This window comes from Carettochelys insculpta, chromosome 8 (genome assembly GCF_033958435.1).
Source record: "Carettochelys insculpta isolate YL-2023 chromosome 8, ASM3395843v1, whole genome shotgun sequence".
NCBI lineage: Eukaryota > Metazoa > Chordata > Testudines > Carettochelyidae > Carettochelys > Carettochelys insculpta.
In genome coordinates, this window is record NC_134144.1 from 36195402 (window position 1) to 36211372 (window position 15971).

Genomic DNA, 15971 nt, shown 5'->3' on the forward strand with positions numbered 1-15971 from the left:
CGTGAATCAATTGGATAATAAGGACCAGGTCAGTCAAAAATCCAGCTGCTTGGCCTCATTCTGCTAGGGGTTACAGGTGCCACAAGATCTGTCTAGATACATCAAGTCTGGCACCTGTAACTTTACTGGTTTCCTGAATACATCTCTTTAGTATTCACAGATCTGATGAAGGTTTTGTTTAGCAGTGACATCAGAGTGGGCTGCTCTTGGTCCAAGAGGGTTCTCCTACTGAGACCCCTTAGAGATATGGTCTGCTGAGCTGGGTATATTACAGAATCTGCTGCAGACAGGGAAACATGTTTTCTTTGGTGAAACTCCGGCCATGTCTACACTTACCAGGAATATTGACTGCTGCTGTGCAATTTTAGGTATGCCAGTTGCATACCTAAAATTGATTTTTCAGCAGTTGAGTTTGGTCCCTGTTCTCACTGCAGAATGTCGAGGGGAGTGCTCCTCCTGCTGACATTCCTTAATCCTTCCATCTCTCAAGGAGTTCCGGGGTTGACATTGGCCCCAGAACACCCCATTTCACGCAAGTACAAAATGGCACCCAAAAAATCGGCCCTAAGTATTCGATCTTCTATGTAGACCTAGCCTCCTTTTCTATAATCCAGCACTTTAGAAGAGAAGGTTTCTCTGAGGACTACTCTTTTTTCTCAATCAGTGAGTCAGCTGCTTGACTTGCCTTCACTTACGTTGATTGTTGAAGAGTTGAGCAAATCCTACTTTGTGTTCCTGACATCTAATGATTTGATGTGAGGGAAGTTTGCAGCTGGTTTTGCTGTGAATACGAAGGGAAGGGAAGCTAGCGCTACAGGAAACCGACATATTTTGATGAAAAAGGCTTAGAGTAATGGAGGAAAACAATCAAAACCACGTAATCCGATCACAATCAGCACGAGTGATACCTGGGAACCCAAATATCTTCGAAACAGTTAATAACTGTTAAATAATTTCCTTCGTTGAAACTGAAATAAGTATTTTTTCATGTTGCTAATTAAATTACACTGTAGTGCTAAAAAATCTCTGAATGGAGTTGCAAACGATGGTGGGGTGAAATTGTGACCAATTATTCTGTTGATACAATGCCCAGGTGCTGCTTCGCCGCAAGTATTCACTGGCTTCCTGTGATTCCATCCTGTGGTGTCCTCCTTCTCTTCCTTTTCACTTCCACTTTCTTCCTGGCTTGGTATGCCCCCTCTAACTCAACAAACTGTCGGCAGATATTTCTACAGCTCTGGCCTGTTTGCTTTGTGCTGGAAAATGTAAAACTTGTTGCTGAGACCAGTTTGCTCAAACCTGTGGAGTATCCCAAAGAGCTGCATGTGGTTAGTGCAATAGTAATTCTTAAACTGGTGTTTGTTTTGTTTCGCAGCAATATCCCTGGGGTCTTTCTGTACTGCTGTGATTTTGCATCAGGAGCAGTGGAGCTAGTAAAGGTATTTCAAGTGTTCACATTAGAAAGTGTGGTGTACCCCATGAACCTGTAATTCAGAAGGCTGCAAGGAGGCCATTTTTGTGAAATGGAGCACAATGGCTTTGAAAACTTTGAACTGGAAATTTTAATACTTCAAAGAACAAAATCCTTCTCTGTGGAGAGGCGATTGAATGCTGCTTATATCTCGTGCTGAACAAGATCCCAGAACAGAATCAGCTTTCTGCGAAATGTTTGACCAAACTGAATAATCAAAAAAAAAAAAAAATGGGAAAAAGAAACGTTTCTTGGGTTGTGGTAAATGGACTAACTATTATTGTGCTCTCTGTCTTTCTCTTTCTCTTTATCATTACAGTCAGACTTGTCCTATAATTCAGCCTGGTGTTCTGCCTTTGTTCATGATGTGAGTGATGATACCTTACCCTACCCTTTTCCAGATGAGATTCTGGATGTCATTCTCCTTGTCTTTGTGCTCTCTGCCATTCATCCTGACAGGTAAATGAAGACTAAAGGGCAAAGCAAATGTGTTTAAAGCTCTTTTATCACTAGTGGTTTTCAAGAATATCAAAGTGAGATGGTGAATCTTGAATTTATTATTTAGCAAGCTACATTATCTATAATACAGGACATTTTAAATGCCGCTTTCCCCTTTTCAGAATCTGAGTGAAAATCTGGTCAAACTACTTCATTAGTGAGCCTCCTGTCACCATCAAAATGAAATGAACCTCTTCTTGCAAGACACATACCTATTAAAAGTGACAGTGCTTCAGGAAAGTTACAAATTCAGAAACAGTCTACTAGTCTGCCAGAGAGAAATTATTCTCGGTGATCGAAACCAAATATCCTTGATTTAGCATCTTATAATATGTTGATAAAGACCCAGCTTACTGATTTATTTGCACATAACTGCATACACATTGGCCTCGTATGAAGAAGATTATTTAGTGTACCTGGCTTGTTTGGATTAGGCAAATTAATCTAATTTTCATGCACTGTCTTGGGTTGAGAGTTATTAGCTTTATTGCTAAAGCAGTTCTCACTATCAAATGAACTGCCTAACACTGACCAATTTTGAAAGAATATTCTTTCCTACAGGAAAAATAAGAAAGGTTGTATATTATTCAGACATACCACTCAACTCCCCCTTTAACCAGATTGTACAAAAGGAAATGCATATTGCACATATAATGGTAAATGTGTTGTTTTAAGAACTACATCAAAAATGGTCGTCTGTGCTCAGCAAGTATTAGAACAATAGTCACCTGAAACAGCTTTACATTTGAAAACTGTTTTCTTGCCTGAATGGCTGATTTATTAATCATTAGCTTTTGCAGAAAGACGGTCTTTCCATAAAGCATATCTCTCCTTCCTGTTTGTGCAAAGATGAACATATGAGTCATGTGCATAAGAGTGTTTTGCTAAGCCTTTGTGCAGATTCCAAACACAAATCAGACAGTAGATTGAAATCTGTGTCAGTGCAGCAATGCAGTGGGGAAGATACCAGGCAAATATATTATCATCACACCTTTTGTGCACAGAAGCCATGATAAAATGATCACAAACAAGATTTCTGAGAATGTTTTCCCCAATAATCCTTAAAAATACAATTTCCCTCCCTCACCACTCAGATTAGCCAAATATGTGTATTTGTCTATACATTTCTATGTGTAGATTCTATGCAGCATAGAAGTTTAAGTACTTACTAGCTTCATTACAATATCCCCTAAAAGCAATTACGATTAACAAAAAAAAGTCATCTAGACCTTGTTGCTCTTTATCACAATTTTGTAGCAGCTTGAAATATAAGAAATGACAGGGAAAACCAAGAGAGTGATAGTGCAGAGCCTGAAATAGCGTTCCTGGGAAATGTAAGTTTCAGAGAGAGAGACATTCTCATTCAGCTCCTTTGTTACTTGATGGTGTATTGATTTTGTTAGCTATTGTGTTCTCATTTTGACAGTTGCTATTCTTTCAGAAAGCAACGCTCTTTTGCTAGCAGTCCCCCTTAGGAAATTGCATTGTTCTCAAAAATAAGATCATTTGGAAGCCATTAACTTTTCTCCAGGCCACGTGGTATTTATACTGGGCCAAATCTTCAAACGGTTCCTGTGCCATTTGTGTAGAATATGTCACTGTCCCCATCTGAGTGGACTGAGGGCAGATTCATGTGCAGGGCTTGTAACTCTGTGCCCGCCTTCCCGCTCAGAGGACTTTCATGCCCTTTTGCAAGTTGCCCCTTTTCTGCTTACGTACAAAAGACCCTTTAAATGTTTGTATTTCTCTGTCTTTTAATTTAATCATGTTTTGAAAGTGCGTTTTTCTATGTGAAGGGTTTCTCTTAGCGTATAATTCTCCTTTTCTGCTGAGTTAGGGCCTGATCCAGCACCTTTAAAGTCATTGACAGCAAGACTGGGCTTCTGCTCTCTCGCTAAATTGTGATTCCTGGGATAGCCTGTAGCCAGTGTGTGAGCTGGAGGAACCCAGGGGGCTTCAGAGATACCCCTTGGATGTGCAGTCCCTTTAGGCTCATGTCCTGAGTTTGAGGGGGACATATCTCACAACAGCTCTTCTCAGGGTGCAGCATCCTCCCTCCTCGTCCACTGGCTGGTAGGAGGAGCAAAAGCACTCCTCATCCACTTGCCTGTGCGCTGGAAGGGAGTGCCAGGCATGTAGTGTGTTCTGAGTCTTCCGTGGCCCTGCTGGTGTGTAGGCAACCTGACTGCCTCTGGACAGCCAGAGCCCTAAACAGTTAGGCTACGGCTATACCATAGTTGCTATTTCGGGATACAAATGTATGGTGAAATAGCAACTCTGCAGATAACCCCCACACTCAGAATAGCAGCGCTATTCTGAGCACGGTATTCTGGTTCCAGTACCCCTTGTCGTACTAGGGGTAGCAGAAACTTTGAAATAAGTCAGCTTAAGATACATAAGGCAATTTACACAATGCACGTTGAGTAAGTTATTTTGAGTTTCACCTACAGAGTAGCTGTGGGCTGAGTGTTTTACATTTTAAAGTGCGGTTTGCTCCATTTTAAACTTCTGTCAGATTACTCGTGACTTGCAGAACACATGAATAAGAAGCATGTAAGGAGGTACTGTCTGGATAATAAGCGGAAATCAAAGTAAACTAGCCATAGAAGTGAGAGAGACAGTCAAGAGTCTTTTCATGAATGTCCCATTTACTCCTACAGTAAATGCAAATAGTTTGGGTGATCTTTAGTTAGGGTAGGATAATGCTAGGCATGACCCAGATCCACTGAAATTTCAGGGCTTCAGAGGATGCTAGACTCTCCCACTCCTTGCTTCCCGCCAGCATCCAGAGGTGCTGGAAGTAGAGGTGCAGAGGGTGCAGCAGCACCCCCTGATTTGAAGTGATTTCCAATATGTACAGGATTTACAGTTTGAGTCAATGGCTGTCTGCATCACCACTATAAAAAGTATTCCAACACCACTGCCAGTATCTTCAGGCAGGTTTCTCCTACCAAATTTCCCTTTATCGACAGATCTCAAACTCTTTCTTCTGTTCCTCTAGAATAGACGCTCATAGGCTACTGTTGTGTGTACGGCATAAATGCCTAGACAGATAGCTGAATGAGAGAGGGAGCTGCTTGTCTGCCTCCTACCCCTGAATCTTTGATCTTACAGCCAAAAGAGACAACTCAATCCACCCTATCCTGGCAGGTAGCTCAACGTACTCTACCTTGGCAGGCAGGTGTCTGTTCACTCAGCTGTATGCTATGCAACTGCCTGCTGCTTTACCTGCTACTCAGTGCAGGTCCAGGCTTTCTGTGGTCATAGGGGATTGGAGCTCAAGAATCTTATTTTAGTCCATCCTTGGTATTTTGCTGAAGAAGAAGAAAGGACTCATTCCCTCTCCCTGCATTATTATTTTGTGAAAGTTCCTTTTCCTTTCTGTCCCCTTGTGTAGTTAATGTTTTTTGTGCTTCCTGCTGAAGCTCTTCATTAGCCTCTGGCATTTTTACGTGATTTAAGACAGACCCTTCTCACTGGGACCTCAGAAACTACATATTGGACCTACTGGCTAGAGAAAGCAATGTTTGGGTTTACACCCATCTCACATTTTATTTTCTAAGGATGCAAGGTGTTGTAAATAGACTGGCCAAATTGTTGAAACCAGGAGGAATGTTGTTATTTCGAGACTATGGAAGATACGATACATCTCAGCTTCGTTTCAAAAAAGGTATTGCATAAGAGACTTTTTGTTTATTTGTTTGTTTAGCATTTATTTTTTACTTTGTATATAATTTAAAAGGAAAGCTGAGTCTTTCTATTTACAATTTTTATCTTTTAGGTCACTGTTTATCAGAGAATTTTTATGTACGAGGAGATGGCACCAGAGTTTATTTCTTTACCGAAGGTATGAATGGCTGTAAAACAAAGTTCAGTTTTATAGGAAAGTTCTGAATGTTTCTGTTGATGACATGGGGTACAAAGCTACTTAAAAATCCATTTAAGTAACTTTCATATCCCTTTAATTCTCCATTTTTAAAAAAAAGTATAGCTCATTTTTGTGGAAGATCTTTTCTTTTACTTTAGCCTACTTTCATTCCCTTCATCAGCTATGTCATTGAAGCAGAAGTGGTTATATTTTAATTATTTTATGTTTGAGAGCCTCTTTACTTTGTGTAAATAGTTGCCCTCTGCATTAACATCATTGCTTTATATGCGTCGCTATCTCAGGTTAAGGCATTACAGCGATAGAGCTGGCGGAGGGAGAACACAATTTTTTTTGTGGGACTACAAAAAAGGATGTAATCCATTTTATCCATTTTCTTCTTTATAAGTTCTTAGAACTGGGTTGATCAATTTTAGAAAAGCAACAACAACAATCCAGATCTCTACTGGGAGGAATTTCCAGGTGGAATTAGCAATTTTAATCACATAAGTACCTTGTGATAATTCATAGAGTATCCAGGACTATGAATCACCTTTTTATTTTCCTTCCTCCGGCGAAAAGGAGAGTTGCTTGTGCTTAACTCAACTCCCTGACACTTCCAATCTGTTAGCTGCCCAAGCAGTCTCCTGTGGGCGCGGTCATCTCTTACTTTGCCTTGCAGGTTAACCATAGGTGTACACGAGTCCCTAATCCCTTTGGAAGCATTCCCATGGAGTATGCAGCCCTTATCTACTGAGTGCCCATAGTAAGACCAGGCCTGCTGTCCTCAAGGAATGATTCAGCTCAAGATCTCCTTGTTCAACCCCACAGCATGGAGGTTTCAACAATATCATAATACAAGGCACAGAGACTGAATTTAAAAGGCTAATATCCAGTCTAAGTTTTTTCTCACCCAGATACCCGTTGCAGTGTTTCAACCAAGCCTGGCTGTGATCCATTTACTTGAATGCAATTGCACTGCCCAATGACTTCTAGATGCAAAAGAAAATATGTCATCTTTGTCTTCGCCTTGTATTCCCTAGAGTTCTTTTGTTTGTACCATAGAGTCAGGCTAATCCCCATCCTAGGTTATTCTCTGGTGCTGCTTTTCTGCTGACTTCATATGTCCCCTCTGACTTTGTATGTAAATGACTTACCATTGTGTTAACCTATACTGCTTAATTTGCAGACAAACCAACAGAGACAGGTGAATAAGCATCCTTTGTCTGTCAGCTCTGCATCAATATAGAGTTGAGGAACATATTTTTAGTGTACCCACAAAACTCCATACATAGTATTTGTGCATATCTTGCACAGTGATATGAATGACCAGAATAACCCTGGCTTTCATTTAAGACACCACATGATGCTCTTTGGTGAGCCAGAATATACAAACCAGAATTGGGATATTCACGTAATTCCCTTGCCAGTTGGTACTGAGGGATTTGGGGGTCACGACATTCAACCTACTTTTGACAGCAGCTGCAGGTTTTACACAGATAAAACTTTGACTTGCACAGCGCTCGCTCCTGTTTAACAAGAACATGAGACCCAAAATGAACGCTCTTAAAGACATATTATGCAGCTAAATAGTGGTTTTTAGTTACTGATTGTGTTCCCATTACACACACACAGATTGCTTTCAGTGTGTGGCTATTTCCCCTCCCAAAGGTTTGGGGACATGAGTTTTACTGGAATTCTGCTACATTTTGAGATCCTGGAAGAGTCTAATGCTTTCTTAAAGATCCTTCCTACTGTGAAAGATACGTTTGAAATATCTTCTATATTTGAAGTAGAAATGCTGGGCCAGATAATCGACTGGAGAGCATGTACTGGTGCTTTATTTCTGGCAGGTATCTCTTGCTTGAGAAGAATCTCCCTCAGCTCTGACTGTGGATGACTGTTGGTCTCTTAGGCGGCATCTACAGGACAGCCCTATTTTGAAATATCTTATTTCAAAATAACAGAACCACGTGCAAAATGCATTTTGAAATAGCACCCAACTATTTTGAAATAGTATTTCCAGGTCCATAGCACTGTTTTAGAATGAGGCCATGGGAGCCCATCATGGCCTATTTCGAAATAGGCGTTATTCCTCAGGGAATGAAGTTTACCACAACTGAAATAACGCACCCGTTATTTTGAATTTATTTTGAAATAGCCCGTGCATCATGCTGACAATGCCAAAATTATTTCGAAATGACTGCTGCTATTCCAATATAACTTTGCTGCGTAGATGTAGCCTTTAAGCTGTTAGCAACCAGCAAAACCTTGCACAGGAGGGCTGGCTCTATACCCAGGAGCCAAGGATTTGGGGAATGCAAAGTGGAATTTTGTGCTGCCTGTACCTCCTTGTCCTGCACTCTGTGCAGTTCAGCTGGAGCTAAGTGTGTGGCCTGACATTTGTGCAATATGAGACTGGGAATGTGAGTAGAGGGATTAAGGCTTTAGCTATGGGGGGAAATCCCCAACATCCCATGAGATCTCTATCATTAGCAGAAAATTGGCAGTGTCCGCATGGTAAATTCAGGTTCTGGCTGCACAGCTTATGAAATCTGGTTGCTGTTGTGAAGACGTATTATTAAAATCAGCTGTGTAATGAGCGGCTATTTGTGTGTGGATCCACTGTTGCTGACAGGTCCTGTTGCAGGCACACATGTGAGACTGAAACTGGGAAATATGTAATGATAATGATGGGACTTTAACCAGACACAGGTTATTCTAAAAAGCAGCTGCATGCTTAGAAAACCAGTTTTGTCTCCCCCCCCACCCCCCGCCTTGAAAGTAGGAGCAGTGAAAAGTTACCTCAAGGATAGAACAGAGGAAGCGTGTGTGTGTGTGTGTGTGTGTGTGTGTGAGAAAGACAGAGAGAGAGGTCCAGATGGGGGAATGAAGCAAGTTTACCCAGCATGTAGCAGTCTCATGGAGGCAATTCCACTTTTATGAGCCCAGATGGCCCCAGGACTTTACACAACCCAAGGGACTCTAATCCCGCCACAAACAATGCTCTGTAGTGGGAAGCAAATTGAGGCAGGGTGTATTGTGTTTGTTGTTTTGTATGGACTGTATGCTCTTGCTTTCTATTTGATTATAGGCTGATAAGCCTAACTTCAGTTCTGGTCAAATCAGTTTAAATTACAGTAAAGAATTATGAAGATATGTAGATGGACATAATTTGTTGGGGAAAAGTCAACATATTTTTTGTAAAGGGAAATCATCCCTCCCCAGTCTACTAGAATTCCTTGTGGGGCTCAGCAAGCATGTGGACAAGCAGGGGATTCAGTGTACTTAGATTTCCACAAAGCCTTTGATAGGTCCCTCACCAAAGACTCTTAAGCAAAGTAAGCTGTCATGGGATAAAAGGGAAGGTCCTTCCATGGATTGAAAACTGGTTAAAAGATGAGAAACAAAGAGTAGGAATAAATTGTTAGTTTTCAGAACGGAGAGAGGTGTCTCCCAGGAGTCTGTAAACAGGTGGCAAAATTTGCAGATGTTACAGAGAGAGTTAAGTCCAAAGCAGATTGTGAAGAGCTTCAAAAGGAGCTCACAAAATTAGGTGGTTGAAGAACAAAATGGCAGATGAATTTTAATATTGATACATGCAAAATAATGCACATTGGAAAACATAATCCCAACTATGTGGATAAAATTATGGGGACTATATTAGCTGTTACTAGTCAAGAGAGTGATATTAGAGTCACAGTGGATAGTTTCCTGAAACATTCACTTGGTGTGCAGCAGCAGTCAGAACCGCAAACTGAATGTTAGGAATTATTATGAAAGGAATAGAGAGTAAAATAGAGAATATCTTACTGCCTCTGTGTAAATCCATGGTATACCCACATCTTGAATTCTATTTGCAGATCTGTTTGCCTCATCACAAAAAAGATATCTTGGCATTGCAAAAAGTTCAGAAAAGAGTACAGTAAACTCCTCAATTTAACAGATTAATGGGGAGGGGTGGTGTCTGTGAAACCCAGATGCCCATTAAATCAGAGGGTTTACTACAACCCACCCCCACCAGGCTCCACCAGCCCCTCCACCACCACCTCCAAAGCGCCTGCTACTCACCGCCACAGGACGAGCTGCTGGAGTCCGCTACTGCTGCTGGGCTTCCACTTGGCCACAAGTGACAGCAAGAGCTGCCGCTGCTGCCACCTGGAGGAGCCACCGCCAGAGCTGTCACACACTCTTCCCACTGGCAGTGGGGCATATAGCATATAAGTGCCATCTGCCCACCTACTGGGAGGAGTGCATGGCAGCTCTAGGGGAAGAGGTGGCAGCTCCAGCTCTGAAGCAGTAAGTCCATTGGGGAGAGCAAGATGGTGGGGAAGTGGGTGGTTATTTACGATTTATGGGCCTTGATTAAGCAGACTTCGGGAACAATGGTGTCTGTTGTTTCCAAAGTCCACTATATCAGGGTCTGTAAACCTGAGGGTTTGCTGTAATCCAAAAATTATTAAGGGTATGGAATGGCTTCCATATGAGGAGAGATTAATAAGGCTGGGACTTTTCAGCTTGGAAAAAAGACAACTAAGCAGGGCTATGATATAGATCTATAAAATCATGACTGGTGTGGAAAAAGTAGATAAAGAAGAGTTATTTACTCCATCCCATAACACGAGAACTAGGAGTCACTAAATGAAATTAATAAGTAGGAGGTTTTAAACAAACAAAAGGAAGTACTTCTTCATACCTCACACAGTCAACCTGTGGAACTCCTTGCCAGAGGATGTTGTGAAGTCCAAGACTATAATGGTGAAAAAAGAGCTACATAAATTCATGAATAATAGTTCCATCAATAGTTATTACCCAGGATGGACCGGAATGGTGTCACTAGCTGCTCTTTTGAGAAGCTGGGAAAGGGCAACGGAGGATGGATCATTTGATAATTACCTGATCTATTTATTCCCTCTGGGACACCCAGTATTGGCCACTGTCAAATGACAGAAAACTGGACTAGATGGACCTTTGATCTGACCCAGTGTGGCCATGCTTATGTTCTTATTAAGTATTAAAAGGTATGTCTACGCTAGAGGGTTTTGTTAGCAAAATGGCTGTTTTGCTGACAAAACCCACGGACCATCCAGATTCTCAAGGTGTTCTGTTGACAGAATGCAGCACTTTTGTCCACAGCTGTATGCTGCACCCCATAAGGAATAACGTCTCTGTCAACAACAGAGATCTGTTGACAGAAAGCTGGTCTGGAGGTTGCAAAGGGCCCTCTGTCAACAGACAGGGCCTATTACTGTGCTTCTAGTTGGCTGTCTTGCTGATTAGAGTGGCTGAGCAGTCTGGCTGCTCTTTGTCAACAGAAGTTTGTTGGAAGATATCTTCTGACACAAACTTCTGTTGACAAATCCCTGAAATACAGACCTAGCCAAAAAGTATTCTTTATGTTTGTAATAAGCGCTTTGCAACTGCTGTCTGCATTTGAGGGAGTCAAACTCTAACTAGAAGCTTCAGACCCATAGCATGGAGTTCACAGGCTGGAGTGCTAGCAGCAGGTCTGTGGTCTGAGGCTTCATCTACACTGCACACTACTGCCTGGGCATGTACCAAAAGGAAGAATGTCCACACCTGTGGTGTGTAGCTATGTGCCTCAATGAAAGGCTGTGGCAGAGAGGAAGGAGCTGGGAAAACTCCCTGCTGTCAGAGTCCTTCACTGCAGCAAAGAGAGGCTCTAGTCGGGGAGGGAGTGGGAAAAGGTGCTGCCAGAGCTTTTGCACACTTCTGATGTCCTTCCCTACTGTGGGGAAGGCTCCAGCAATGGGGAATTGGCAATGTCTTTCTGTGCTGCTGGAGCCTTTCATGTGAAGGGGCCTTTCTGTGCTGCATCCCCATTGCCAGGCACTGAGAGTTGGTACTGAAAGTTTTTTGTTGCAATGTAGATGTACTCAGTGTAATCAAAATGTCATATATTTGCTTTCCTTGAATCCCATGTAACTTAGAGCTCTGAAGAATTGTTGCTCTAAACTATGAGCAATATATTCTGACCCGCAGGCATGAGATTTTATACCACGTTATAACTCCGTGATGCCGCAAAAATAGTCTCTATTTTTATAGAAAGATTTCTCACAGGCTGTTCTAGCTTTGGTTAGCGGATGACACAGAAGAGTTGATTCCATCTCTGAACTACATGTATTTTAATAAATAAATTTTTAATTGGATGTATCAGCTTGTTTTTTAATTATAGTAATTCTCCTTCTCATTTGGGGAGCAGATGAGGTCCGCAGCATATTTACCCTGGCTGGGTTACATGAAGTGCAGAATCTCATTGATCGGAGATTACAAGTCAACAGGAAGAAAAAAGTGAAAATGCAGCGAGTTTGGATACAAGGCAAGTTCCAAAAACCACAACCACATCAGAATAGCCACCAATAGGCAAATTTATGTCTAATATATAGCATTCCACAGAGACCAAAACAAGTATGTGCAAATATATTTCCTGTGCATCCTGTGTTAACTGCTGAAAAGGCAGGAAAAATGTTGAACTGAAAGTATTTTCTTGCTGTTTTTAATGTGTGATTTTCTTTTTTTTAAGAAGCGACGTGGAAAAAGATGTCTCCTGTCTCTGTTTGTATATGCAGTAAAATTTCTGTAATCTAACTTATTCATATCTCATTGGCCCTTCATTATTTGGTTTGAAGAGTCAAACAGTAATATTAAAATATAACCAGTCAACTTTCTGTTGTAACTCTCTTAATTTGTGAAGAGAATTTTAGAAAGAGATGGAGTTATCTTAGATGGTTTGAGCACAGGAATGTCAGTTCTCATAGTAATTGCTGCTCCTAACCTCCTTGCGAGGTCCCAGTGGTCCCAATATTATAGTCTAGCAACCCAAGAACCTTGCGCCTGAGACAGCTGACTCAGACCAATCCCAAAGCATTTTATTGCTGTGTGGACATACTCAGAAAACTCCTCTCCACCTGTGGCTCTCAACCTTTCCAGATTATTTGTCTTGTGTACCTCCAAGTTACACCTCCTGTAAAAATGACTTGCTTACAAATTCAGACATAAAAATAGAAAAGTGTGACAGTACAGTATTGCTGAGATATTGCTTACTCTCTGTTTTTACTATGTAATTATAAAATCAGTTGGAATACAAGTAGAGATGGAAAAGACCTTACTAGATTATCCTAACCATTTGCCTTCTCCAGCTTATAAAATGCACTTTTGTTAAGTTTCTGGACCGTATTTAGGGTCTGGGGTAGATAGTTGAAAGTAATGACTTATGTTTCCGTAAAAGTATAATCTACCCAGAATAATTTTATGGACTTGATCCTGTATTCCTGATGAACATGTCGCTCCTGTAGAAGTCTGTGCGAATTTTCTGTGCAATATACCTACAACGTCTGGCACTAAATCAGTTATCCATCATTGAGGCTTAACCACTGTAGGATGAAATATGGTAACTCTCTAACTGCATAGATACATTAGATTGCCATTTAGGACAAAATATGATGTGAACTATAATGGCGATCGTCAGGAGACAGAATATAATTATCCCCAGTTAAAATTTAACCAGGACACAGGGAAGGTTTATACCCTCTCACTGCAAAACGTGATGTAAGATCTTACATGACTACATGTTCTGCACCACAGGACACCTCATGCAAAAACCAAAATGCAGCATATCAACACAATATAATACTGGTATAATCCATCTAACTGTATAGCTAATTGTATTAATATTATTTTGCCCAGGCAAGTTTATTAATCTTATTGTTGGAGGGATGAGCAATTCACTATGTTAGTGCATGATATTTACGGGATTTTTTTTTAAAGGTAATTTTTAATTGTTGCAAGGACATCCAGAGCATGGGATAGTACCATTTGGTTGCATGATTAACAGTGAAATAACCAAAATTATCCAATAACCTTTACAGTTTAGATTTATAACAAAATGAACTTTGGTATTTTCCACTTTATAAGATGACTGATCATGTGCTCTATATTTAAACTGTAATCAATGATTTAGTATCTAATCCTTATGCTTTCATCTTTCAAACCCAACAAAATACTGTGTCCAGATTCAGAGGTTTTCCAGATTACCTCCCCTCTCATATTTTGTGTTCAGTTTGCTAAGGACAAAACTCAGCAGACTCCTTCTAAGTGTTCCAGTGATATCCTTGAATGAGAGATGGATGGACTACACCACGTGTCCTGTTAAAGTAATGTCAGTTTACTAGACTGTGGTGCAGAAAATTCTTTTCCATATGTCTTCAGACATATCCAGCTCTAGGCAGTCCTGGCCAATATAGCCTTTTGATTCAGAAGAAGGCCTTGCCAATATAGCCTATTGATTCATAAGTGCCAAAGTATTTCTAAGTCAACAAATTATATCTATGATGTATTCATGACACATTTGTTTAGTTTCAAAATAAAAAAAATTAACTTTTTTTCCTTGATTGCTTTTAAAATACAGAATAAAACCAGAAAGCCTAAAGGTAACTTCAGGTCATAAAACACAGACTCATAAGTCACATAAAAATAGAATAATAACTGTAATGTATATAATATGTTTAATGCTCTTTAGATAGGGAACTGAAATTCACATAAGAAAGGAAAGTAAAAATAAGCAGTCCTCCATTTATGTGGTTGGAGGGAACATATTGTGGCCAAAATTACTTATTTCTCCTGCTCTGAATCAGAAACATAGCTTAGAACCAACTAAGGGATACAAAATAGAGAAACCCGTTATATGATGTATTATTGTAATAGTGTAATGTAAACAACAGTAAAGTGAATAGAATGGATGCATCCAGGATACCATATCATTATTCACAGAAGAGAGAGAGGTTTCTGAGCCTCTCCCCAATGACTTAAAATCCAGACAAAAAGCAATATGTGCTACGCTGTAGAGAGATGCAAATAAGATCCACAGAGCATACAAACATTTTAAATGGTTTTGAAAAGAAAAACCACCCTGAGAGGCAGGTGTTGCTTTTCAAAGCCAGACCATGAGATACAATGGCTTGAACAAGTATTTAAAGCAATAGGCACCAATGCTTCCATTCTAATAGTCGCTCAACGTACAGTGAGGGAGGGCAAGAAGCAGGTGAATGAGCAAGCAAGCATCCGTGATATTTTAAAAAGGTTTAGAACACAGGCACCTCTGTGTGGCCATTCATCCAGTGGAGTCCCCAGCGTCTCTTCTTTCTCCCTTTTGATTTTGTCTAACAGGTGAGCACAGTGAAGTCTTAGCCTCATAGTTCTTCTTTCATATATTAACTACAAAACTAAGAGAAATTGATTGTCTTCTAAAATGGCAAAATTGCTATTCACCTGCTTGGTCATAGAGGCAAAGTTTAGAAGTGTAGGAGTCTTTATTACTCTTGGCAATGCAGAGGACCTGCTTATTTTTAACAAAAATCACATAAATCTCACCCATCAGAAGAAGTAAGAAATCTCCAGCAGGACCTGATTCTGCATACCTTATGCATTCTAAGCTCCCACTGATATCAGATGTTCTTTTCTAAAGTGAAGCAGCTGTCTGTTTTTCTTTCAAGTCAGCAATATCTAATTTAAGGCATGTTTCAGGCCTGTAACTGAAATGCAGTATAAATCAAGTCAGAGATTAAAGCTTTCCTGTGTTACTCCAGGCCCTAAATTTGGCTATGGATTTTAGGCAGTTATACAGTCTACTGTGCATAGTTTAGAAAAGAATACATATAAATAAACATCTGATAATACATTATATTAATTTGATATATTATGTTGCTAATTTTATGCATGGCCGGAACAAAAAACATTTTCAGTTGTGAAGTTTCTAAGCGATAATGGGGATGAGCATTGTAAAACTCCAGAGGATGTTAGAGTCTTGTTTGTATGTGGGTATATTTTCCATAAGGTCAGACTAACAAAAACCCATTCTCTCTGACTTAGAATGATACACTGATAATGGACATAGTATCTCTATGAGCGTATGTTTCTAGATTTAACAAATATATGGTACTAAATGAAACAAAAACTTGCCTTTGAGGCTTGATTGTGGTTCTTTTAAGGTCTGAATCAATATAGGCCTCACTTATTGGCTGCTTCTCCTTCAAGAGCTGTATTTGGAATGCTGAATGGTGACCTTTTCAGAAGCCATAGCATAGGCTAGTCAGTATAGCACTGTAGTTACTCCAGTTG

General features: G+C 40.3%; 1 protein-coding gene across 4 annotated transcripts in view; it reads left to right on the forward strand.

Annotated features, from left to right (window-relative positions):
• Window positions 1-15971, forward strand: part of TLK1 (tousled like kinase 1) — a 279646-nt gene that overhangs the window by 42648 nt on the left and 221027 nt on the right. For 3 of the 4 annotated variants that reach the window (XM_075002149.1, XM_075002148.1, XM_075002147.1), the window contains 5 exons: window positions 1376-1439; window positions 1791-1930; window positions 5533-5639; window positions 5751-5816; window positions 12058-12174. In XM_075002149.1, the coding sequence (XP_074858250.1) occupies window positions 1376-1439; window positions 1791-1930; window positions 5533-5639; window positions 5751-5816; window positions 12058-12174 (494 nt within the window). Of the gene's footprint in view, window positions 1-1375; window positions 1440-1790; window positions 1931-5532; window positions 5640-5748; window positions 5817-12057; window positions 12175-15971 lie in introns of those variants that run through there. The other variant, XM_075002150.1, reaches the window with a different exon arrangement.